Here is a 25,387-nt window from a genome sequence, read left to right as displayed (position 1 = left end):
AAGTAATACTCTTTCAAACAGTTTGTTCAGGGAGTAACTAGAAGAGAGCTAGCAAAACTTCACCAAGAGCAGAGGTTTAAAAGGCACCAATGGCAGAGGAGTTCTCCCTCTCCTGCCACCTCTCTGCAGGAGTCAGAGCTCTACCTACCACTTATGCTTCTGCCAAGCCCATCACTGCCAACTCTCTTCCTGTCCATCAGACAACTCTTTGGAAAACTGCTTTTCCTTGCTGCTAAAACTGACTTTCTCACTTCATACTCAGAATCCAATCCAGAGACAAGCATGAAGATAGGTTACCATTCCATTTGCTCTACACTGGTCCATTCTTCTCAAAGGACAAGCCTTTCAAACACAGCACCCTTTCCTTTACTACCATTCTCCTCTCCCATTACATAATTTCAGCTGGCAAATAAGCAAAGATGAAGTATTGAGAAGTATTTCAGATTTCCTTAGGCTGAGAACTAAGGAATATTACGAAAACTGTTTCTCTCCTGCTAAAATTCACACCTTACAGACAAAAATAGCCTCAGCATTCTTCCCCAATAACTACATGAACTTGTGAAAAAAATTGTTCCTTATCACCTGACACCAGTGCACAAAGCTTTTTACTCCAGAATTCATTTCCTTCTCAAACTGTCTTGATGTTAAATGATAGCAGGGGGAAAAAGCCTTTTAACAACAAAGGCAGACAAATGAAAGGTGGTAGGAGGAAGGAAACACCTCCTGATCATATTCCAGTAAAAAGAATATCCAGCTTTAAATTATTCAACCCACTCTTCAATTTTGGGACCTTTCATGATCCTGCTACCTTATTGGCTGCCTAGACAGGCATGGCAGAAAAAAAAAAAATCCACCTGAAATGATCCAGAAATCTCCTTTCTTTCTTGACAGAGGTCTTATAAGTCAGAGTGTATGTGTTCTTTCCTTGATTAGTGCAATTAGAGAAATAAAGGGTGGTTTGAGTTGGAACAGACATTGAGATCAGTCTAGTTTTTCATAGTTTTCTAGTTCATGCCTACATGAGCATAAACACCTTCAACTAGGCCAGGCTGCTCAAAGCTCCATCCAGCCTGGCCCTGAACATTTCCAGGGATGGGATGTTCACAATTTCTCTGAACAACCTATTCCAGTGCTTCACTGTCTTCATAAAAAAAAAAAAGAGTCTTCCTTATGTCCAATTTAAAACCTATACTCCTCTGGTTTAAAACTATTATCCCTTGTCCTGTCACTATAGGCCCTGGGAAAAGTCTCTCTTTTTCCTGTATATCACTTTTAAATATTGAAAGGCTCCATTAACATCTTTTCTAAGGCTTTCCTTCTCCAGGATGAACAACTCAGAAGAGTTGTTCTGACCCTCTGACAATTCTTGTAACCCTCCTCTGGACCAATTCTACAATTATAATTCTTGTATTGAGGGTCCCAGAGCTGCACACAGAATTCCAGCTGAATTGTCACACAAGTCTTCTCCACTTAGTCTCTGACCTGCCCTACAGAGCACCACTGCAAATGGCTCTGAGGAAGCCCCTAAGATTTCCCTGCCCTGTAACAGAAGAACACTTTGAAGGATGGACAGTGCTTCCCTATGGATTCATATTTATTTTTGCATGAATATATGTATACACACACACACATATATAAATGGAACCTACTTATACAAGAGACAGCCATCCAAATTTATTTTTGTTGTTGCATCCCTGGAGGATGAATGTGCTGCTGAGCTGTTTTAGCTACTGCTGTCCCTCAGATATAACCTGTAATATTCTGATAGAAGCTACAGATACTGACATCTGCTGTTTCTCACTGCTGCCTCTGCTAAATAGGAAAAAACAAGCTGGTATAGATGGCACACACCTCATCATACGTTTGAAATATATTTAAACAAAATCTTTTCCATGCACACCAAAACAAGAAATGCCACCACAAGAAAGTGTTCTTCAAGTACATAAACAACAAGCAGATACAGAAGGAAAATACTGTCCTTCTGTTAAACAGGAAAGGTGAATTAGTCACCAGTGATGCTGCAATGCCCGGGGCTCTCAAGACTTTCCTCATCTCTGTCTTTACCTGCACTGTTGGGCCTGGCCTTGGGAACAAAAACCCAGGTTGATGCAAACACAGTCCCACTGACTGCAAAGGAAGATTTGGTGTGGGAATTACAGGAGATACTATTAAGTATCCCCCCAAGAGTGTTATTGGGAGACCTGGCTGACATTGCTGTGAGGCCACTCTCCATAATCTCTGAGAAACCTTGGAGATCCAAGGATGTCCCAGGAGACTGGCAGAACACTAATTCCACTCCCAGCTACAAGAAGGTCTTAAAGGAGGATTCAGGAAGTTATAGGCTCATCAGTCTTCAGTCCCTGGGAATGATATGGAACAAATCCTCCTAGGGGCTATCTTAAGTGAGATGAAGCAAGTGATTGGGAAAAGCCAGCACAGATTCACCAAGGGCATATTGTACTTGACAAACTTGATCACCTTCTACAACAAAGTAACCTGCTCACTTGATGTGGGGTGAGGTGGGCATTGTCTACCTGGGTTTCTCCAAGGGCTTTGGCATGTTTACCCACAGCTTCCTTCTGGAGAGAGTGGTGTGGTATGATCCAGACCTGTGCTCTGTGTGGTGCAGGGGGGATCTGGCTGACAAGGCTGCACCCAGAGGGAGGTGGTGAACTGTGGGAGTCCAGGGTGTTCCCCTGGCTTCCCTGGATGCCCCTAGACCCCCCCTGCCAGGGGTCTCAGAGGCCCTGGCATGGTGCCCAGGACTCCTGGGGACTGGGCTTGAGTCCTGGAAAAAACTACCAACATTGCAGGAATAATTACAAGTCACAAAAATTAATTTTCAGAAGGTAAAAAAGTGAATTTCTAGAAATGTTTATATTAGGGGATTCGTAGCTAAGATGGAGGATTTTGGGCATGGTATATCTTTTCCTTCATGCCATCCATGTTGAATGCCAAGCTGGCATTCTTGGATTGGACTGAGACAGAATTGGACAGTGTAATAAAATTGTCATGTATTGGAAAGTAATTGTAAATACTAGGTATGTAATTTATAGTATAAAAGATAAGACCTGCCCCAAGGGCAGGCAGTGTGCCCTGGATCGATGTGCTGAACAGACTTCTGTTAGCTAGAAAAAGAATTCTTTAGATAAGAAACAATAAAGAACCTTGGAAAACCCTGAAAAACAGCTTCTGCATTTTCTTTGGTGACTAGCTGGGAAAATCTGAACTTTTAACCACCTACATGTCCTGCTGAGAGGATCTCAGGAGACCCACAGACAGTGACAGTGAACAGCTCCTTTTCAAGCTGGAACCTGCCAGAAGTGGGGTCCCACAGGGATCTGTGTGGGGCTCAAGGCTGTTTAATATCATCACAAATTATTTGGAAGATGGGATCAAGTGTACACTGATAAAATTTGCCAGTATCAAACTGAGTAAGAAAGTGGGTGTTTCAGAAGGGAGAACCAGACTGCAGGAAGACATGGATAGGTTAGAAGAGTGAGCTAGCAAGAACCTTACAAAGTTGAACAAAGACAAGTGTAAGGTCTTGCACCTGGGAAAATATAATTCAGGAATGCAACACAGTATGGGAACAACCCAGGGGGTAGAGACCAGTTCTGCAGAAAAGGACCTGGGAGTTCTGGTGGACAACAAGCTCAGTATGAGTCAGCACTGATTTTCTGCAGCAAAACAAGCCAACAGGATGCTGGGTTGTGTCAACAAGAGCAGAGATGCACTCTCAGTGCCTCAGTGTCAGACCACGCCAGGAACACTGTGTGCAGTTTTGGATCCTGCTATACAAACAAAGGTATGGAAAGGCTGGAGAAGGTACAGAGAAGGGTCACAAAGATGATCAAATCACTGCTGTGTGAGGAAAGGCTAAAAGAACAGTGTTTGTTTGATTTTGAGAAAAGAAGGTTGAGGGTAGACCTTGTTGCCATGTTCCAGTATTTAAAGGGTGGCTACAAAGAGGATAAGGACTCTCTTTTTTACAAGGAGTCACATGGAACAGATGAGAGGTAATGGGTATAAGTTACTTCTGGTGAGATTCTGATTAGATATAAGAGGAAAATTTTTAACAATGAGAACAATCAGCTATTGAAATAATTAAGAGACAGCTGGACAGGGTGCTGGACCATGTTGTACAGACCACGCTTTTGCCAAGAAAGGTTAGACAAGATGATCCTTGAGGTTCCCTTCCAACCTGACATTCTGTGACTTTACAGTTCTCTGAGCCCTGCTTTATTGCCTCAGAGATTCACAGGTATTGGAATGTATACTGCTTTGGAGGGATTTAGCCTTCACAAAATTGCCTCTTTAGAAATGTGAGTCCATGGTATTTCTGAGCTCTCAGAGACCATCTCTAATAAGAGCACAAGAAAATGCATGCTTAAAAAGAGATTCCCATGCCATCAAGTTCTACTTCTCTCCAGTGATCTGTTCACTTTATTTAGAGATAGACATCTATATAAAGGTGTATATATGTATATTTGTGATAAGAGAAATATAGATATAAATATGGTTATAAAATAGAAAATCTTTTCATAGTAATAGGTAGGTTTGTGTAAACTTGACTTAGATTTATATTGGTTTCAAATTGTGTAACAAAATATATAACTGGGGCAACATAAAACTCAATGCTAACTTTATTTTTAACACGTGCTTCTGGAGAAACAACCCTGGCAAATTCAATCTCAGCTACTCCCTACACAGCCTTCCTAATCCTCTACTCTCTGTATTTTTCCTCAGAACTGATTTCTGTTCACATCTGTGTATACAGACAGGGAGGAACAAATGGAAAGGCATCCACCACATACTCATATAGGAAAGTAGAATAAGTAAAATTTTCCTGCCTTGAAGGGTGCTGAAGGGAGACAGTTTTCACTCTGAGCAGGAATCATGGAGGAGTCCAGAGAGTGGTTTCTATGACTCTATGATTCTATGATTCTATGATTCTATGATTCTCTGAACTGGACTGCTCTAAACCAGGCATTACACTGGAAGGGGATTTTAGAAAGAGAAAGGCTACCACTAGCCAGCCAAGTAAATTATCTGTGCAGTAGAAGTTCTTCTCAAAAAACCCTATTCTTCTGTGTGTCCATGATAGTGTCAAACCTGCCTGTAAAAGGCTAGAAATGCACACCGTTTCCTAGGTGGTGAAAAATAGTTTCTCAGAAAAATAATTGGTTTACCATGTCTATCCTCTCCTTTGAAAACCTGCATTTAATCAAGGTTCTATTGAAATCAACACTTTACAATGCCAACAGAGATAATTAAGTTCAAGGACCACCATGGAACACTCTTCCTTAAATTATTACGAAAAACTTGGTGAGGCTGCTGTTTCACTCTTTGAAATCTACCTATACCACTTGCCTTTTAATGCTGTCACCACCATTTCTTCAACTTCTAGAGCAAGCAATCATTTTAGGCCCCATTTTTTCCAGGGGGTGAATGGAAGCACACTGATGAATAGATGCTTCAGAGGAGAGAAAAATATTTGTCCTTGCTACGAGGCTGTACAAAATTTATGCCTTTAATTAAAGTAGGACGTATTTTCAGAAAATATAATAATATGTACAACTGCAAATCTATGACTGCATTATTAAAGGAGTAACCAGGGATTATAGCCTGCTCCAGGAATCTAAAATGAACAGTTCCTAGAGACCACATATAACTAATACAGAGCTGCAGAAATGTAGCAGAAAGAAGAAATGAAGATACAGGAACAAGCAGAGCTTGGCTAACTTGCTGAATTAAAGCTTATCATCACTGCATAAATTGCACTGATGGTTTAATTAAAGATACAGTAGCAATTTCAGTGCACACATTAACTACTTCTGAATTTGTTCAGCTACAGAGCACCTATTATGAAAGCGTGCAGGGTGAAACTTTGTCTCCTCTGGAGTTCATAGAAATTCTCACTATTTATTTCAGTAAGATTTTCATTGCATCCATGTACTTTGGAGATAATCATGCTGGATAAAATATTTAAAAACCAAATCACTAAAAATCAAAGTTTTTTTAGACTTCTGATACAAATATAATCCTTGGACGGTTACCTCAGAGGGATATCTTTTAAAAGATGGAAGAATATATTTCTAAAATTTACCAATTGTTTTTAAACAGATAGAAATCCCAGAAGATGTAAGCAGACCTGTAAACTATTGATAGACTATTACTAAGAATTATAGCTTCTTTATACACATGCTAGGAGACTTTTTAAAAACTGATTTGAAAGCACTGGTTGCTTCAATTTGCTTTCTAGCTCTCTAGACCACACTGATGCTCTCACTATTTGTACCACCTCCTTTTGAAGAGGGATTATTTCTTCCACTCCAAGTAATTGACATTAAGAGTTCCTACATCATGTAGTTCTGTCTTGCCATTCTCTCTTTGACAGCTTGCAGCATCAGCTCCCTTCAGAATAACCATTCATGAGACCCTTAAATAGTGTGACATAACAAACTCACTGTCTTTGCCAGTTAAGTCATTAAAATTTTATTGTACTTCATTTTTTAGTTCTTCTTTGAACAGTAACTTTGTGTAACTGAAATGTCATCTCTCTATTTTTTTTTAAGAGGAAAACAAAAATAACTATTTCCAGTTTGCATCTCCTAATTTCTTTTCTAATCAAACTAGTAATAGCAATTATCACTCGTAAGATTAGTCTGTTGATATCATGATTTTATTATAGTTTTCCAAAGCAAAAAAATCAAATTTTCTAGTCAATTATTGCCCCAAAGTATCTACTACTATTGCCTTTTTCAAAAGCTACTAGTGAATCACATGCTTTTTCTCTGGTTTATGATCCTGTTTGAACCTACTTGCCAATGTCTACGCTTACTCAAAATTCATATTTCAGAGTACAAAAAGCTAAGCATAGAGGTTTGAACTCCACCTTGCAGTCAGAAGGAATTACTAATTTTACAAAGGTTTAACAGTTTTTAGCAGGAATCTTTGTTATTAACAAGGATCATTCTGCCTCCTACTTAGGGAGCTCTACCCAGTAAAGCACACAGGATACAGGAGCAGCTAGAAGTTCAGTAGAAGCAGTCACTAGTCCTCCAGAGATGCATTAAACTGACTCCTTGATTTATGTGACAAGAAAGGAAGCTTGTAAAACACTGAAGTTAAACTGAAGCGCTGAGGAAAGGCTTTAAACACAGAGATGGAACTATCCCCATAAGCAGCAATCTCTGCAGTAGAGACTGGTCTCAAGGCAATCTTTCTGCTGGAAAGCCACATTCTGGCTGCAAGGCCAGTGTCCTGATGAAAGCGGAGAAAAGCTTCTTGGAGCTGACTTAAGGCATCAATTTCTCTTCACTTCTGTATACTTAAGTCTGAAAGTTGTATATTACATAAATTTAGCTTTTACCTTAATTTATTCTATTAGTAATGCCAGCGCTTACAGCTGAGGTTCTGAACTGGTTTCTCAGCATCATACATAGTAGCTCCAACAAAGGCAATTAAATTGTGTGGTCCTCCACATCTTTTCCCAGAGTGGGTCTGAGTTGCTACTGAAGTCTGTCAGTCTGTCAGTCAGTCTGGAAGGCTGCTCCTGCAGTGGTCAGAACTGGTCAGCATCCACCTGGCTTACAGCAGTGGAGAGACTGCCTGAGCCTGACACACCTCCCAGCAGGCTCTTAACCAGTCACCAAGTGCTGAAAACCCCTGTCAAACGAGTCAAGCTGTATTCTAATCTGTGTTGATGCTAAATTTAATTGTTCTTGTATCTGTCTCCAGTCAGCCTGCAAACCAATTCTACTATCTTTCTCACAAACCAGGCTATCAGTGTTCAGGAATACTTGGAGAACACCACTGGAGTGCAGCCTATCCTGAAACTATCAGCATGATTGTGTCTTTTCTTCCATCCTGTCATTAAGAAGTGCCAGAGATGGCATGTCCCTCTGCCTCAGGACAACAAATATGATGACTATCTAGAAATGTTAAACCAATTATTTGAAAATACCTCTTCACAATTCTCAGGAAAATATATATAACCACTTTGTGTTTTAATATTACAAAAACACTATACTGCTGAAAAATACTCATTTTTTTCATGCAATCAAACTATTTGCATTTGGTGTAAAAAAATACAATTAATTTTAAATGTTCAACATTACAAACATTTTATCAAATAAATGCTTCAAAGAAATTTCCACTAAAAAAATCTTTCACAAGATAGCCCAATGTCTTGAGGGAATTTCCTGTTCAGAAAAAAAATAAATTAACAGCTTCCTTAATTAAAATATAACACAGCGAAAAATCAATGGCTAAATTAAATTTCTTTAAAGCACATTCTTTACATTCCTTTTCCTGAAAAAAATGCTGTATTATATTATTCTATGGTATATGTAATAGGAAAAAACATGGTAGCCAATGCCTAGCATGTATTTTAACAGTAACTATGAAAAAAACCCTCCACCTCTACTATAAGGAAGTAGACAAATTAAATCAAGCAATTTGTGCACATAGCCTCTGCTAAAGTCAGTTGGTACATATGAAAGGATAAAATGGATAAAGTGCCTTTACTGGAAAGCAAAACTAAATCTCTGTAGCAGAATGCCCCTCCTTTTATTTGATGTTAAAGAGAAATAGGAGGGAACAGCCAGAGATATGTTAAGACAGGGGAAAAAACCAAAGAATATCGACCCAAACCAAACAACACTTTCAGAAATCCAGCTAAGCTTAGTTACAAGGATTTGAACACTGAAATCAAAAGCAAATTGCCTTCAGTATGTGCATTAAGAAGAGATAGCTTGATGGGTAGTAACATTGCCAAAGTGAAATACCTATTGTTACAGGACATTTTATTGTTACAGCACTAATACAACTGTTCTGAAGCTGCAAAAGGATACAGGTCTGCAGCAAGCCTTTTACATGGGAGCAGGCTTCACTTACCACTAGATTGCTGATGTAAAAATGAGTGGCTGTGAATAGAGTGAATGGTCTGCAAGCATTTTAGCATTACTTGTGAAAAGATAATTCTAATTTCTCAGCTATTATTGGCTGCAAGTATTCCCTGATGTAATTATGGAGTAATAGCTGAGAACCTGATTGTAACCAACAGTTAGTAGTTTGTTGCTAACAAGGCAAACATGACAAACAATTTTGAGGCAATTATTGTCATTACAAGCCACACTCAATTGTTCAAGGCAAGCGTAATAGAAAGTGACAGTTGCGCAGCTGGGAGGGTGGTGCAGGAAACAAGATTGTTCTCTGGATGCAACAGACCACTCAGACTCTAGCAGAGAGTCTGCTCAATGCATAATTCATGTTTAATAATATTTTAGTCTCTAAAGCAAATTACAGTATAAGATAAGAAACAAACAGAGACACGTCAAAAAAAATCCCACAAGTTATTATAAGATGGAATAAGACACACAGAAGTAACATGGAGCAGGGGGGAGATATTCACTAAAGCCAACTCACAAGATGCTTGCAAGTAGCAAATGTAAATACAGTAACTCTACATATTAAAAGAGTCAGTTATAAAAGCAATCTATTTGCTATACTTCAGTGAGATGGGTGCTCATGTCCAAATCCCAGTTTGAGACCATTGTATGATTAGGTAGGTCCAGGAGGAGGGAAGGAGTGTTCTCCATTGAGAAACATTTATGATTAATTCTGAACAAATTTGAATTGTGTGTAGAGTCAAAGGAAGATTTTCATCTCTCATACAATAGAAGTGCCTCATGTATCAGCTCAGTATTCTGATGACAATGCACACAGCAGCTGCCTTGTCAGCAGCCAGTCCATTAAAATACTTGATTTGCTGAAAATTCCACCCAGCTCTCCTTAATGATGTTAAGGGCTGAAAGTTTCTAATGCAGCTGCAGCAACATTTCAAGCTCTTGCCCAGGCTCAGTAATATTCATTGTCAGTGACATTGTAGCACTGCTCAAGTGTCATTGCAGTGTCACTTGTAGTGCCTTTTGCCCTGATAAGGTATCATTTCTAAAGAAGTCATTAAAACACCACTGAAACTAGATTTCCAAAACTCTCAGACTTTCTGTTTCACCATTTTCCTTCTCTTTCTTAAATCTCAGAATCATAAAATGTTTTGGGTGGAAGGGACCCTGAAGATCATGTAGCTCTAGCCACCTTGCCATAAGCAGGGACACCTTCCACTAAAATACATTGGTTTATGCAGATAATAATCCATCAAACCAAATCTGCTGAGCTAAATCGCTCCAGGTGCAGCTCCACTGAAGCAAAATAGCATCACATGCCAGTTTCTCAGGTAGACTTTGACTCTGCTTAGGTGAATATGATACTGATTTTCCCAGACAGAGCAACATATTATAACTAACTCCCTGTCTAAAGAAACCTCTGTGATTTTGACATCTGTGACACACTTCAGTGCAGCCCATAGACTTAGTCAGAAACATATATGTGTGACTGCACTGCCTTTTGCTTTATTCAGTAAGAAAGCTGGTGATTGCAAAAGGTGGCAGATCAACAGCTACAGAGACAGGAGACCTTTGCTTCTGTATGTCACATCTGTGCTCCTTTTTCACTGCCTCGAGACAGGCAAGTGTCTTAGATTTTCAGAAAACAAGTATTTATCATTTCACTCTGAGTGGTAAGAAGTGAGATCATTTCCCAAAGTGTTGCAAATTTCAGTGGCTTGAACAAGACTGGAAGGTCTGAATATATCACAAAATTGTCAGATCACCTGGTCCTAGCTCAAATGTAATTTTAAATGGCTTGCCATTTCACCAAAGGAAAAAAAAAGTAATTTTTTCTCTATCTTCTTTGTAAGCTAACCTTTTTAATCAGTCCAAACCCTTCCTACTAAGCAAAAATTACCATTTTCTTCACAGTAAAATGCTTATTAATTTGCAATATCTTACATAAAGTATAAGCATTATAAACAACCTTAATAGCATTTTAGCTTTATTGATATGGATCTAAAGATTGCAAATAAAACCAGTCAAGTCACAAAAAGTTCCTAAAATGAAAAGGCTTTCTAAAAGTATATGAGGTGGCATCTAGGAAAACTGACAGACTGCTTTTTATTTTATTTTTAATATTTTTATTAAGGCTTTATAACTTCATTGGTAATTTCAGTCTATCCTATATACCACAGAAATATCAGGTGCTTTGTTTTGAAGTCTAAAGAAATAAAGGTTTTTAGGAAAAGGTATGAAAACTCTGCAGACAGTTTGGCTAACCTTTTGTGAGCCTTTACTGAAGTCAAGTGGACTTAGACCTCATAAAGAACAAGGACATTTGTAAAACCTTTCAGTGCTTGAACAAAAATTAAAAGCACAGTATCTCTTGATGTAAATTGAATTTATAAGTTAATGTAAAATAACATTTCCACTGAAAATTCTTAATTATCAGCAAAAAGGTTGCCATGGATTTAATGCTGGGAATCACCTGCTCTCATGTTGGCTTTGCTGCCACTCACTTGACTCAAGTTTAAGAGCAGGGCCAATACATTGTCAACAGCAGAGATAATTTACTCCATTATGCTCTTCACTTTGGCCTGCAGTTGGTGCTTGGGCTCATATATCTTGAACTTAAATTGATTTGAGAATAAAGAGAAGTCAATGTTTCAAGACAGGGAGTCCAGGCTTCTGTGGAATAAAGACAGAAGCAGAAAGAAGTACAACAGTACAACAAGTTCAGAATGAGAAGATGGATTAACTCTTGGCTTGGACTTAGTTCAGAGAGAAAAATCAACAGCAAGACTGCACTCTTGCACAGACAGTCAGTTTTGACAACTTAATCAGCTAATGTTACTTATTTCAGGTGAAGTCATTGTGTAGAGATTATAGCTTTGATGCAGGAAACAGGTATTTAGATGGCTGACTCCAATACTTGCATCTGTCACAAACACAAATGAGTGAAAGGAATAGTTAATGTTAACAGCCAGCTTTCCTACACCTATATTGTGTAAAACATGGCAGTTTGAACATGCCAAAGAAAGAGAACTGACACCATTCAAGTGATCATAAACTACTCAAAGACAATCCTCCATTGCATTACAATATTATGACTTAATTTTCTATAAATTGGAAAAAATACAACCAGGAAAAGCCTATTAATCTCTACATCTAAATTGACAGCATAACCCCCATTAAAGGTTGACTTCTGACATATTTTGTCATGGTTAGCTCCTGTAAGTTCCTACATGTCTCCACACAGTGCCTGAGAAGCAGTTGTATATATATGTATAAAAATATAACTATAATTTTCTAAAAACTAGATTGAAGAGAACACAATCCCTCCACCCAAATCCAGACTAATCACTGATATATTTTGTATACCTCTATACAGTGAGAAATACTCAAAATAAATCAATCCTGCATCTTTCACTGAGTTACAGTCAAATAGTCTCATCCCTGACTTTTACTTGATAACTCACATAGTAGAAAACAAACAAACAAACAAAAAATGCAATGTCACATTTATACTTAATTCTTCTCACTTCTAGGGTTAAGAACACTTGTATGTTTCTTAATTTCCTCTAATCAGAGCATCCCCCTAAATATCTCCTGTCTTGGTAACTAATGAACCACAACAGTGAGGAGGGAAACACACCCAGCTGTTCTGCACAGGGCTCCAGCTAACAAGCAAGGGCAACAAAAGTCCTATTTTCACTCAGGTAGAAGCTGTTGCTACTCCTTTGAAGGCCTATCTAGAGGTCAGTTTTCACTATGAAAATCATTTTTTTAACAGGTTGGACCACTAACTTAAAAAAACAAAAAAGCTCCTTTATTTCCAACTCCCTTCACAAACCTTGCCTGCTGTCTGTGGTCTGATACAGGCAAAAGGGTTTGATCCAGCAACATCAGAGCCCCAAGAGCATTATTAAGAAAAAGGAGAATTAAAGACAGCTCTCAAGTGGGAGCTTTGCCTGCAGATGAGTTACACAGAGTTCATCCCAAATAACTAGCTTAGGACACAGAACTGTGTCATGTCCAGGGAAGCAAGAGGCAAGCAAAAGAGAAAGGAACACATGAGCAATTTGTAGCTCTATTATCCAGCTGGCTGCTAGAGAAAACACCTCTGAGGCACAGCTAAGCAGAGAGCCATACCCTGTTCCCAGCTGGGGAATGAACCAATTGTAAATTAGAGCTCCTTTTCTTCTCTATCTCCCCAGGGAAGAGCAGCAGCCCTTTTCCAACTCCTACTCCATCATTGCAGCAGCCCTGCAGGTGCTCAGGATACTATTTTCAGCCATTCACCAGCAGGTGTGACTCAAGACCCTGTTATTTAAAAGTGTACAAAGGCTAATTTAAAGTGGAAACTGTCCTTAGTAGTATTGCAGCAACTTCAGTACCATGGATACAATTCACTAGCTCTCCACACTTCTCATTACTTCCTTAACTCCCTGCACCCTTTCCACCTAACAACCTTAGTACAAGTATTATGAAGCCTCAGACCACTTGCAAAGCCCAGGACTTTTGTGCAGTACCAGCACCCATCTACTCTGAGCAAATATTCACCTTCTATCTCCATGCCCTTCCTCCTCAGCATTTTTCTCACCTACCATGGTGCTTTCTCACCTACCATGCATTGCTTTCAGCTGATGCTGTGAGTTGCTCTCATACTTGCCTTTACTCTATTTAGGTTCAAGCAACCTAACCATAAGAAACAGGACACAGTATTGGGCTGGAAGACATTGAGAAATTTTCTAGTATGAGCTGTGTAGTGGAATCCCAAAGAGAAATGCCTGTCTAAATAGGATGAAAGTACAGCCCCAAGGGATGAGGCTATAAAGCATCATATTTCTTCTACATAGACTGTCAGCATTCTGATGCTCTGATAAACTGAACTGGAAGAGGAGCCTCCATCTACCACTCAGTAGCATGGCCCAGTTCACTATTATATTCCTGTAGGGTACACAGGCTGTTTATATTCTAGTACCAAATTAATTTAAATCCATAGGAAAAAAACAGGGGATGTCCCAAAATGTTCTCGTGTAGCTCACATTGGAAACCAGGTAAGTAAACTGATTAATCACATCACCTTTAGGTACACTGGAGCTGTCCTTAATCCATCCCAGGCAGTAGTTTTCCTAATGATCCCCACTAGCAAATTATCCTCCCAAAGAGAGCATGCTTGAGGCAGCAGAAGGCATGTGCTGTCCCATTCCACCCCAGACACCAATTCCAACTGCATGTACACAGGCAAGCTTATGCAACAGCAAATTTTCACCTGCCAGGATGCAGCAAAACATTTCAGATGAGGCAAATGCCAAGTGTCTTTATCTACAGGCCGAATGTGGTGGCTGACATAAAATTTCATAGACATACAGAATGTTTGAGGGAAGGGAGCAAGAATCACTTCTGACACAGATTCATGCTTTGGTGATTATTTTGGTGTGCGTGTACTATAATTACAGATTAAATTTGTAAAATTTTACAATGCTGCCTGTGACAGCAAAAGGGATTTTACTGCTAAATTCATTTAAGTTCCTTTTTATTTTCCCTCCTTCCTGTTCCAACTTCCCTTCCTCTACTTTTCATACTGTTTATTTTCTTCCAATCTATTTTTCTCCTGCCCTCTCCTCTTGTTCTTCTTCCCCCCCACCTCATGTCTTTCTGTTCTTCCTTCAGCCTCTTCTCCCACATCTGAAACAGCAGTGTTGCTATAACTAGCCACACTTAGGTTTGCTACCTAACAACAGCTAGCAAAGGAAAACAATGAAGCAAGAAGAGCTGCTATTTCAAATCTCTCTATCAGCAAAAGCTTTAACCAGAAGACACAGCAAAAAATAGGATTGGCTTAGGAAGGTGAGCAAGTACCATCTGGGAGGAAGGGAAGAAAAGTTGACGGATTTAAAGCCATACTGTAAGATCATACTCTCTGAAGTTCAAAGACCACAGTGGATCTATTTCCCATACATTTCAAACAGCAAGTGACAGATTTGCAGCATTTCATCATTCATACTTAGGTTCTAATATGATTAGATGTGGCACATGAATCTGGTTGCAGCAGGTGTTAAAATATGTGTGACAAGCATTTCTTCACAGGTTACTGTACTGAGCTATAATTTTTATTTCAGACATATACATGCATGCAATTATTATTAAGAAACTATATATGTGAAACTTCTACAGTATAGTATTGCAGTGAAAGCCAGATAAAATGGCACCTTCCTAAGTATCCCTGAAGCCCCTAAGTTAGCAGTATAACTATAATATATTATACCTGTGTAAAGTCAAACTTCAACAGGAAAGTGAACTAACTTTTCATATATCATGCATCAGAACTGCTCCTTTAGTGAGCATGTGTAGACAGAAATTAAGTTAAAAGTTGAAAAATATTTGTGATAGCTTGAGGATGCTCAGACAAAAGGCAGTTGTGGTTAGAATCTGGCCTATCAAATTCTCACAGACATCCTACTCCTTCCTTTGTTTGGAAAGCAACCCAGCTGAAAATCCAGCCCATCACCAGGCCCTATCAGCCACTGTGCACCATACCCATTCTCACCTAAATATCTTACCAGCTAGCAAATGACCATGATGCATGAAGTGCAAAGCATCCAGCCAAGCTGTCAAATCCCATATATTTAGTATTCAAAAGAATATAAAAAGCACTTCTTACTTGGAACACATGATCAGGAAGTTCCCAAGTAGCACGTACAGAATTCCAATGTTGTTTCTAATGGCAATAGAATTGACCTGCACTTTGGTGTTGTTTATTCATGTGCCACTCATGAGCCACTGTCACAGTCTGTAGTAAACAGACTATTTGTGAGCTGTGTAATCCAGAAGAATGTTCATTCCAAACCAGACTCATTTAACTTGTTATATAACAAGGGCTGAAACCAAAGACTACATACCTATGCACCTTCAGTGCAAAGTAAGTCAGTTTAATCTCTGACCAAAAAGTAGTTTTGTGTTGTAAACAAGAAACAACATTCAGATGTACAATGCTGCTTGCTGTTTTCTCATCTTTCGCCTCTTTTTCCATAGGAATTTGTTGTTTTCATCCTTTCTTCTGAATATCATACTGCAGTTTCTATCTCCCAAATAACCAGCTTTTGTGACACTACTCTCCCTCCTTGTAAAAACAACATTGTCAGCTTTCTGGGTTGCCTGAAAGGTTTGAGCTTCATTTCCTTTTATGCCTGTGCATGGTCACATTACAGATACATATATAGAAACAGTAAGATAATACTACTTAACAACAGTTATCTAAGCACTCACCTGTTGCATAAGCAACAAATTAATTAACCTGCAAAGAAAACCCCCTAATTTCTTCTTCTTCATGCTGAGACATAGGGAACATGTATTTCAAATTACCTAATGAAACACACTATGAAAACAAATTCTAAATGCAAGCACAGAATGGGAAAAAAGACAAGGCAATGCCACATTTGTCTGGACAAAATGAGTGCCTTACCATCCTGCTGGCCCTGGAGGTTCTGAGGACTTTGCATTCTCTCCTCCAGATTTGAGCTGAGGTCAGAGTTCACAGCTGACATTCTAGTTGAGTCACTCATATCAAACTCATCGCTTTCTATAGAACTTTCATCCTGCAAATAAAAAGAGACATGTCAGAAAACATGGTACACTCTTCACATTATATGTGCAGCTCATTCTCTTCCCATTTGTTTCACTCACATCTGGTGTGGACTGTAATCATGCTAAATAATTTAGTATATAAGAAAACAAGCAGAGCACATCAAGAAGAGAAAGGAAAATACTGCATTTATGTGGTATGATAATCTGACAAATGTAATTTGTTCAGCTATGAGGATACTACATAGTAGTTCCATAGTATATTCCAGAAAAGAATTGGTAACTAGAGACCACATACCAAGCCCTTGTTACAAATTTGGCTGAGGAGACCTCCCTATATTCCCTGCCTGAATCCTTTACCTTTTCCACATGTAAGTCAGTAACTCTGTGAATGACCACTGTCCTGGTTTGGGCTGGGATAGAGTTAATTTTCTTCTTAGTAAGTGGTACAGTGCTGTGTTTGGATTTAGTATGGGAATAACGTTGATAGCACACTGATGTTATGGTTGTTGCTAAGCAGGGCTTACTCCAAGTTAAAGACTTTCCAGTTTCCCATGCCCTGCCAACAAGCAGGTGCACAAGAAGCCAGGAGGCAGTAGGGCCAGGACAGCTGGCTGAACTGGCCAAAGGGATATTCCATACCATAGAGCATTATGCCCAGTATATAAACTGGGAGGAGTTGACCAGAAGGAGACAGGCTGGGCATCATTCAGCAGGTGGTGAGGAATTTTATTTGGCATCACGTGTCTTTCTTGGGTTTTATTTCTCCTCCTCTCTCTCTTGTTTCATTACAATTAGTAGTAACAGTAGTGGCAGTAGTAGTAGTATATTTTACTTTGTTTAAATTATTACACTCTTCTCATCTCAACCCCTGGGTTTTTACTTTCATCTGATTTTCTCCCCCATCCTACCAATGGGTAAAGAAGTGAACAAGCCACTACATGGTTCTTAGTTGCTGGTGGGGTTAAACCACAAAGACTCAAAGGAAGATAATTCCAAATGGCAACCTGACCTAGTAAGAATCCATGATCAAATCCCTTGACATGATATCACACTTACACTGTGTTTAAAGAAGCATCTATGAAAATGAGAAAACTTATAAAAGTTCTGAGCATGGTCATGACAGTCAGTGGCAAATAAAAGCAGTATAATCACAGGAGAATCACTGCAAATTTATTCTACATTATACATCTTTAATATGATTTATCTATCAAGTCCAGTTACAGAACATTTAACAGGGGTGATAAAAAGACAAAAACTAAAAATCCTGATCATTATCCCCATTTATAAAAGAACACAGTTTTAGACATAGTCCAGGAAATATTCAAATACATATTTGACTTCAGTTGCTTCAGTCCCACTGAAGTTCACGCATCCACTCATGGATTAGAAATTAAGTATCACAAGTCTTGCTCTGGAAATGACTGAGGCAATGTACAAACCTAAGGCAATATACCTTCAATAACAACTTTTCTGAGATAGCTATTCCTGTTAAGAAAAAAAGCACTTCAAAGAAGTTAGAGTAAAATATGGCAAATAGTTTTGTACATCCTGAAAATGTTTGAAATATTTTTCCAATCTTTTTTTTTTTTTTACATTTTTTTATCAAAATAGGACAAGACAGGATTCTGACTATTTTTCTAGGTTGTTCATCAGAACTGACCTAGAAGAACAGCAATCTCTAGAATATGATTCACTGTGTACTTGTTGTGAAGTGGATAGTATAGGTACTAATAAAGCTGCTTGCTTCTTTCTGAGTGTTGGACACTTAAATCAATTCCTCCACTGGGTCTCAGCAATGTTTCCAGTTTGTGTGGACATTTTGTTCCCTGCAGCAATGACTCATGTTAAATTAGGATGAAGTAGTGCAATTGCCAGTCAGGAGCAAGAGTGGGACAGCACACAGGGTGACGCTGTGCTGCACTGCCACAGTAGGACAAGGACAAATAAGGAAATGGACATATCTTGTTCTCAGGGATTTGTGAAAAATCAAATGGAAGAGTGAGGGCTTCTCTAACAGGGACTTGTCTGTCTTGCCTTACATAAGGTATGAGCACCCCAGTTACAGCAGCAGCAAACACCCAAACACTGCCCTCACAGAAGAACCCTGGTGCCCACCAGCCTCCTGCCCCAGACAGGGCCAGGGCACATGCCAGATGGGACTGGGTTTTAGGGAAAATGCACTCTGCTTGTTCAAAGAGCAAGATAAGAAAACAAACTCCCCCAGACCTTCTGGATTGCTGTGTCTCTGTTAAAACTCAAGGGTATTTCTCATTGAATCCTGCAGGAACCAGCAAGCAGCAGCTTACGTATTTCAGTTCTGAGGTTTGGCAATTTGATGGGCTCACAGAAAGGGGGCTCTGGCTGACACTTGCATAGTTATAAAATAACACACATAGGCAGCCTGTTTGCCTACAGCACTGCAGAATACTTCCACTTCCCAAACTGTGTAAACCTCCATCCGAATCTGCATGGACACATGGGCTTGGGAGCAAAAACAGAGAACCACTGGCATCTTTGTAGCAGCTGCAGCATAGCTCTGAATTCCCACTCAGTGGTGAGTTCTCCTTTTAGATGAAATCTGTTTCCCTCTCATCAATGGTCTCAGTTTAAAAGCATGGAATTGAAGATGAGAGAATTAGGAGATTTTCAGTCATCTTGCTAGCTAGCAGTGGGATCCAAGTTTACTCCTGTCTCAGTTCCCCACAAGAATACAGATATGATTGATTAAATCTTTCCTACAAACCAAGCCTGTTTTTTAAGTGCATTAAATAGTTTGAACCAGATGTCTTGCTACTTTGTACTACATTTTCACTGTCTTCTTGTTCTCAAGGCAACAAATGTACAGCCCAGGGGGAAAAGAAAACCTTGGCAAAACTGTGCTTTGAGAAAAGATGTAAGGATTATCTTGAGAACTTTCCTTGTGCCCACTCTGTCCTGGAAAAGTTATTATTACTAAAAAAATACAAAAAAATTACTTTCATAAATCCAGAACTTTCCTTGTGCCCACTCTACCCTGAAAAAGTTATTATTACAAAAACATATAAGAAATTACCTTTATAAATCCACTGCTGCAGGCATTTCATATACAGTAACAACAGAGCTGCAAAACTGAGCTAGGCAGGGAAATACCAAGCAAAGGTAAGTCCTGCTACCTCCATATCATTGCCACTGGATTGTCTAGATGAAAAACTGGTTTAACAAAAATTTCAGAAAGACTACACCAAAACATTCAGGCTACAGAAGCTCTGTGGCATGGGGTCCTGATCCAGCATGAGTGCTCGACCCTGTTGTGGAAGTAGTAATTCTCAAAGGGAAAAGGTGTAGAAACCAAGGAGTTCTTTAATTCCTAAGGCTACTGCAGAATAAAGCCTCTTCTCTCCTGCAACTTGAAACTCTACTTCCATATCCCTCAAATAATCAGGAGATCCAATAGAAGGAAAAGCTGACCAGGCTGTATTTATGCATTAAGGACTTTGAGTTGGGGATCTCTCCCTACACCCTCTGCAATTAAAAAAAAAAGGCCAAACTGAAACAAGGATCCTGATATTTCTAGAAGAGGTGTGAAATGCCCATTCCAGGGAGTGTTGAATAATTCATGAAATCTCTACCAATAGCCCATATCTACATATTGGGAAAATAAATCTGGCTGACCCTGCACAAGTGAGAACTCAGTCAAGATCTTGACATAATCCAGCTGCTAAGGTTGTTTTTTTCTTTATTAAGTAGTTGGACAGGAAGACACAATGCAGAATTATTTTTTGACTGGCACATAGCTGAGCTTCTATTTAGCAGCTTAAATGGTAAATGAACAAACTTCTAGCAAAATGAAGTTACTACAAATACTTTGATCAGTGCCTGTCAATTGATGAAGCACTCCTTAAGATCTGGGAAAACTCTGAATAAATCAGAGAAAGCAAACAATCTTTGAGAAGAACTAAATACACTTCAATCCAAATTCTCCATGAAGAAGTTTGATTCTCAGTCTACTCCTCCTCATTTTTTCTGCCTTTTTATTCAAAATTTCAAAAACAAGTTCTACTCTTATTATTAAGCTTTTTGCCTTAAAGTTCTCAACTGATGTTTGCAAGACTTTCATCACTGTCAATACAATGTGTTGCATCCTGGCTGCTAGCCTTGAGAACACCATGGCAGTCATTTCAGCTGTTGATGGTATTGGTTTATAAAAGCACACAATGGAAGTCACTTCTGGGCACAGAACTAAGTGTAGAGTGAACTGCCCACATCACCCTTTCCACTGTTCCAGTGAATGAGCACCTCAGGCAATTCAAAGTACAGCTCACTATCCCAATCACAGAAGGGCCATAAGTCATCATATTTTCTCTCAATCTTGTTGCTTGAAAACGACCCTGCCTTGGCCTCAGACTGACTGTTTTAGCAACAAAATTATAAAGATGGGATCAACAATCATCTTCACTTCAGTTTCCTAGCTACCTCAAAGACAAGTACAAAAGAATCCAAGAGAACAAAAAAAAACTTAAAAGATTTCAGGTTTTACCTCATCTTGCTGTGAGTTTAGTAGCTGCAGCTTCATGTGTTTCATATAAGCCATAGTAATGGGCATGTTGTAATCAATCATACTGGTCACCAAAGTTGGAGGTTTTCCATTATCTGCAAAAAAACAGTTATTATGCATTATGTGTTTATTGTGGAGCCTGTGCCATTTAGCTCTAACTTTTGCATTTTCAATCACGTGTAGGCTGTACAAGTGGAAGTCTCCCAAAGAAAAAGGAAAACCAAGATCAAACCCTGAAAACTGATGAGTTCTCCTACCCTAAATGACTACAGCCCATATATCCTATCTATTCCTTACGCTTAAGCTCCCATACAAACATTTCCATAGCAAAATAAATTCTTTCCTCCAGATAAAATCACCTTTCTATTGAGGGTGCAGATGGCATTACACTCCATCCTTTACTGAAAGCAGAAGATTCACTGCCTTCCAGCTTAAGTAAATGAGATGATCTGACTTATTGAACTGTTACAGTCTACCAAATTTATATGAACCCTCACTTAAGCTAGGAAAGTATAAATGGGTATTAGAAATAAAATTACTTTACATCCCACTATTTGGCACTAAAACTACCTTTATGATCCGCTCCATCTGGGTTTAAATGCATTCTTTTCTGGCACTCTGAGCAGCTCATTAGAAATCGTGTCACCGCTTCTCTCGGTAGGAAGGCATAGGTCTCTGAAATCTGAAATTAATAACAAAATATAGGTGTTATTATGTAAGCTGATTGAGCATGATTTAACAGACCATATTTCCAAATAAGGCACATTATCTTTTAATGCCAGGAAGCCCCATGAAAGCATGTTCTGCATACTATGTAGGATTTCAAGAAACATCTCTCCAATCTGCCTACTTATCATCTAATGGCTACTAATGGTTGGTAATGAACAAAATTCCACTTATATCAAAAGGGGGGTGTTTTTTTCTGTTTACAATTAATTTCAAATTCCTTTCAACAAAAAGATTCATACATAACAGCTATCCCACTGTGGAATGGTACCCAAAAAAATTGAAGAGAGACCTTTTTCTAATAGCCAATGCCAAAAAAAGAAAGCACTTATCTCATGTGTTCTGTTTATTTTTGTTGTAACAATACATGGACAGATATAGAACTTGATGTATTAGGAGCAGTGAAGGTTGCCTTGCTATTTTTATTTTGTACTTGAATTTTTTGTGAAAATATTCTTCTAAAGCTTGTGGTTTCATATTTTGGAGTACCTATGGTATTTTTACTAATAATTAAAGAATTTGTGAACCAGTTGACTTTACAGACTCTGCTTTACCTGGCAGTAAATAATGCTAGGTAAACAATAAATTGTTGAAACAATGGATTTTAGTTGTTTCCTGGTTTCAACAAAATCACATACTCACAAGCAGGCACTAGAGTGATATTTTTTCTGTTTTTAAAGGAAGAGGAGGAAGCAGTTGTAACTGGTTTTAAAGATTGCATTCCCCCCACCCCAAAGGATACATCTGTCTTTATAGATATTTTGCCTTGCTGAGAAGGACCTGGAGGTTGATGCCAAGCTGAAAATAAGCTAATAATCAGCATACTCTCTGATTACAAACTATATCTCATACTGGCTACTTTAGGTGTATAGCCAGCAGATCAATAAAAATTATTATCCCTCTCTACCCATTGCTGATAAGAAAGCAGCTGGAATAATGTGCCCAGGTTTCTCCTCACAGTTCACAGTTTTCCTCCACACTTCAAGAAGGCTGCTAAGAAGCAGGAGATGGCTCTGAGCCAGGCCACCATAGCAGCTGGAACCTAAAGGAAACCTTGAAGGTAATGTTGAGGGAGATAGATTTATTTCATGTAGGTTATGAGGCCAAGAAAGATCCAATTGTAGCTCACCACTGCCTGAAAGGGAGTTAAAAATCTGTACAGAAAAACTCTTCATAGTGTGTAACTAGGGAAAACAACAGTCCTGTCTTGGGACATTCAAAGCAGACATCAATAGAAACTGTCACACTCCAGTGCATGGGAGCAGCTTCATCAGAAGGATGGAGTTTCATGAAAATATGGAAACTTGAATGTTTTCAAGCCAATAAACGGTGAACCCGTGGCTTTTCTGTGATTCCTTATATATGTTGATGCACATGCACTGAACATGAAAGTGTTGTGATGACTCTCTAACCTCTTTTTCCCAACTAAGGTGGCTATCTTACTATGGAGATAGTTATTAAAGAAAGACCAAACCTCAGCTAGAGAGATTAAGAGAGTGGGTTGTTAATCTGCTTGTACTCCCCTAATGTAAAACCTACAGCAGGATTTGATTTCCTATCAAGCACTATGCTGAGATGCAAGTCTCAGTAGGAAGTGAAGAATAATGGAGATGGTATGTATGAAAATGTGGCTACAGAAAGGACAATATCATTATTTAATTGGGTGTAAAAGGGATTACAAATTGTCCAAATCACTTCTGCCACTCACAAGGGTGCAAAGAGGAGGAGAAATGGTCAATTTTAATTTTCTTACACTTTTCCACTTGGCTTGTCACCTGCTTAACTTGTGTTGAATCTTACATTTCCTAAAACTCCATGGACCAAATTTATCAGTAGCAGTATTTTTGAAAATAGGTGGAGTTTAAATTAGTGTTTGTTGACTTGATGTGTGTCACATCAATACATAGAAATGGTGCATTATAAAATGAGAATGCAAAATATAACATGTTTATGACATTGGTTTTTGGCTGTTTATTGTTGTTTTCTTATATAACTGAAATCTTATTGGGGAGAGAGAAGATAATTAGTATAAAAGCAAATATTGTTCAGTGATGAAAATTGGCAAAGATTTTTTCTGGGCCTGAAACAACTTTCTGAAAATTAAACCACTTTTGAATGAGAGGTCCTACTAAAATATATTGTTAGATTATTTTTTCCTGTTTTTTATACCCACAGAACAGATGCTTATTTACCTTTCTAAACATGAAAACAGTGGTTATACTCATGCTTTATGGAACCTAAAAAAAGAACCTAAAATCAGCTAGAATTTAGAACTGAAAAAATTGGAAAGTGCACATACACAGCAACCTCTCTCTTACAACATTTAACATGTTTAGCACTGTATTGAAACTAATGGAGCTTACCAATGGATTCATTAGTCCCCTGCATTTGATAGGAACGCTCCATTTATTCTAATCAAGCATCTCTGTCAAAATTCCAGTTCTGCTCAAACAAGATGAAATTCCTCCATGGAGAGAAAGTGAGCTAAGGCCCAGATTTGATAGGTATGCTCCACTGACTATAAGGGAACCGGGTTTTATAACTAAATTTGTCCACAGAGCAGATGCTCGTGTCTCCAACCTCCTACTGCAACACAGTTTTAAGGATGCCCTTCCCTAAATAACTCCAGATTTCACCAACTTCTTCCCCTGTTTATTTTATAAATTGAATCAATCACTGACATTCCTAGACTCCAGCCTGTATAAATTGGCATAACACAACAGGAATCACATTAAGAGAGGTACATAAGGAGCATAACCCACAACATTCCTTATTCTTGATGCCTGAAGATATAGAAAAGAAAGGTCTCTCCAACTTTCACTCATGAAAGCTGATGAATTGTCTCCCCCCAACAGCACAGTTTCACACCCCCAGCAGTGCACACCCTTGTTTGCCTTTCATCTCTACTTTATAAGATGCAGAGAGCCACTTGCTTGCTCTGGCCAAGCTCTGAACCAGCTGTAGCCGAGAAATGCTCAACCAAATTAGCACAAGGCTGAACATAAAATCTAAAATCCTGTACTTCAGCTCTGGGTAGAATTCACCAGGTTGTTCACAAGATTGGACTGATGTCATTCATGGAGCTGGCTTGCATGGGAATGTTTCAGACCACAACTTGGAGACCTATGACACCTTCTAAGTAACTATACAGAAATATCTGAGTGGTCTGATTTCATCAGGAAAAATTGTTTCTGTTCTTTATTCTATGCAAAAGAAGGAAGCAATGACTCAGTCCTTGCTGATGCTGTATCCCCTCACAGCCTTCAGTGGCCCAGCTCCTAGCCCTCTTCTCAAGGCTATTAGCTAATAAAACATTATAACCAGACCATCTTTTTCTGTGATGTGTTATACAAAAAGAATATTGGTTTATTGTAAATCCATGCCAAAAAAGAAATAAATTTAAAAGACGCACGTGCTTCTACATTTTAAGAAAAAATTAAGCCAGAAAAAAGAAGTGAGGGCTATTGCATTATTTACATCCATACTCTGACAAATCAGACTGGCATATTTTTGGCATGACTTACAAGAAATTTCTCATGCACATGCACATTCCTATCAAAGAGCAATGAGTGCTGATTTACCATATTGATAAAATTACTTGGATTGATTTTAAAAAAAATTATAAATAGACTTTACTCAA

The 25,387-nt window shown here is 38.7% G+C and overlaps 1 protein-coding gene across 3 annotated transcripts in view; it reads right to left on the bottom strand.

Moving 5' to 3' along the window:
• The window catches only part of NOL4 (nucleolar protein 4), a 188,148-nt gene that overhangs the window by 121,184 nt on the left and 41,577 nt on the right, over nucleotides 1-25,387 (bottom strand). For all 3 annotated transcript variants that reach the window (XM_056485610.1, XM_056485611.1, XM_056485612.1), the window contains exons 3-5: nucleotides 21,592-21,703; nucleotides 21,004-21,116; nucleotides 16,366-16,498 (exon numbers count right to left, since the gene is read on the bottom strand). In XM_056485610.1, the coding sequence (XP_056341585.1) occupies nucleotides 16,366-16,498; nucleotides 21,004-21,116; nucleotides 21,592-21,703 (358 nt within the window). The remainder of the gene's footprint in view (nucleotides 1-16,365; nucleotides 16,499-21,003; nucleotides 21,117-21,591; nucleotides 21,704-25,387) is intronic.

Source organism: Oenanthe melanoleuca, chromosome 2 (genome assembly GCF_029582105.1).
Source record: "Oenanthe melanoleuca isolate GR-GAL-2019-014 chromosome 2, OMel1.0, whole genome shotgun sequence".
Classification (NCBI taxonomy): domain Eukaryota; kingdom Metazoa; phylum Chordata; class Aves; order Passeriformes; family Muscicapidae; genus Oenanthe; species Oenanthe melanoleuca.
Note: the sequence above shows the minus strand (reverse complement) of the source record. Positions and strands in the feature narration are given on the sequence as shown.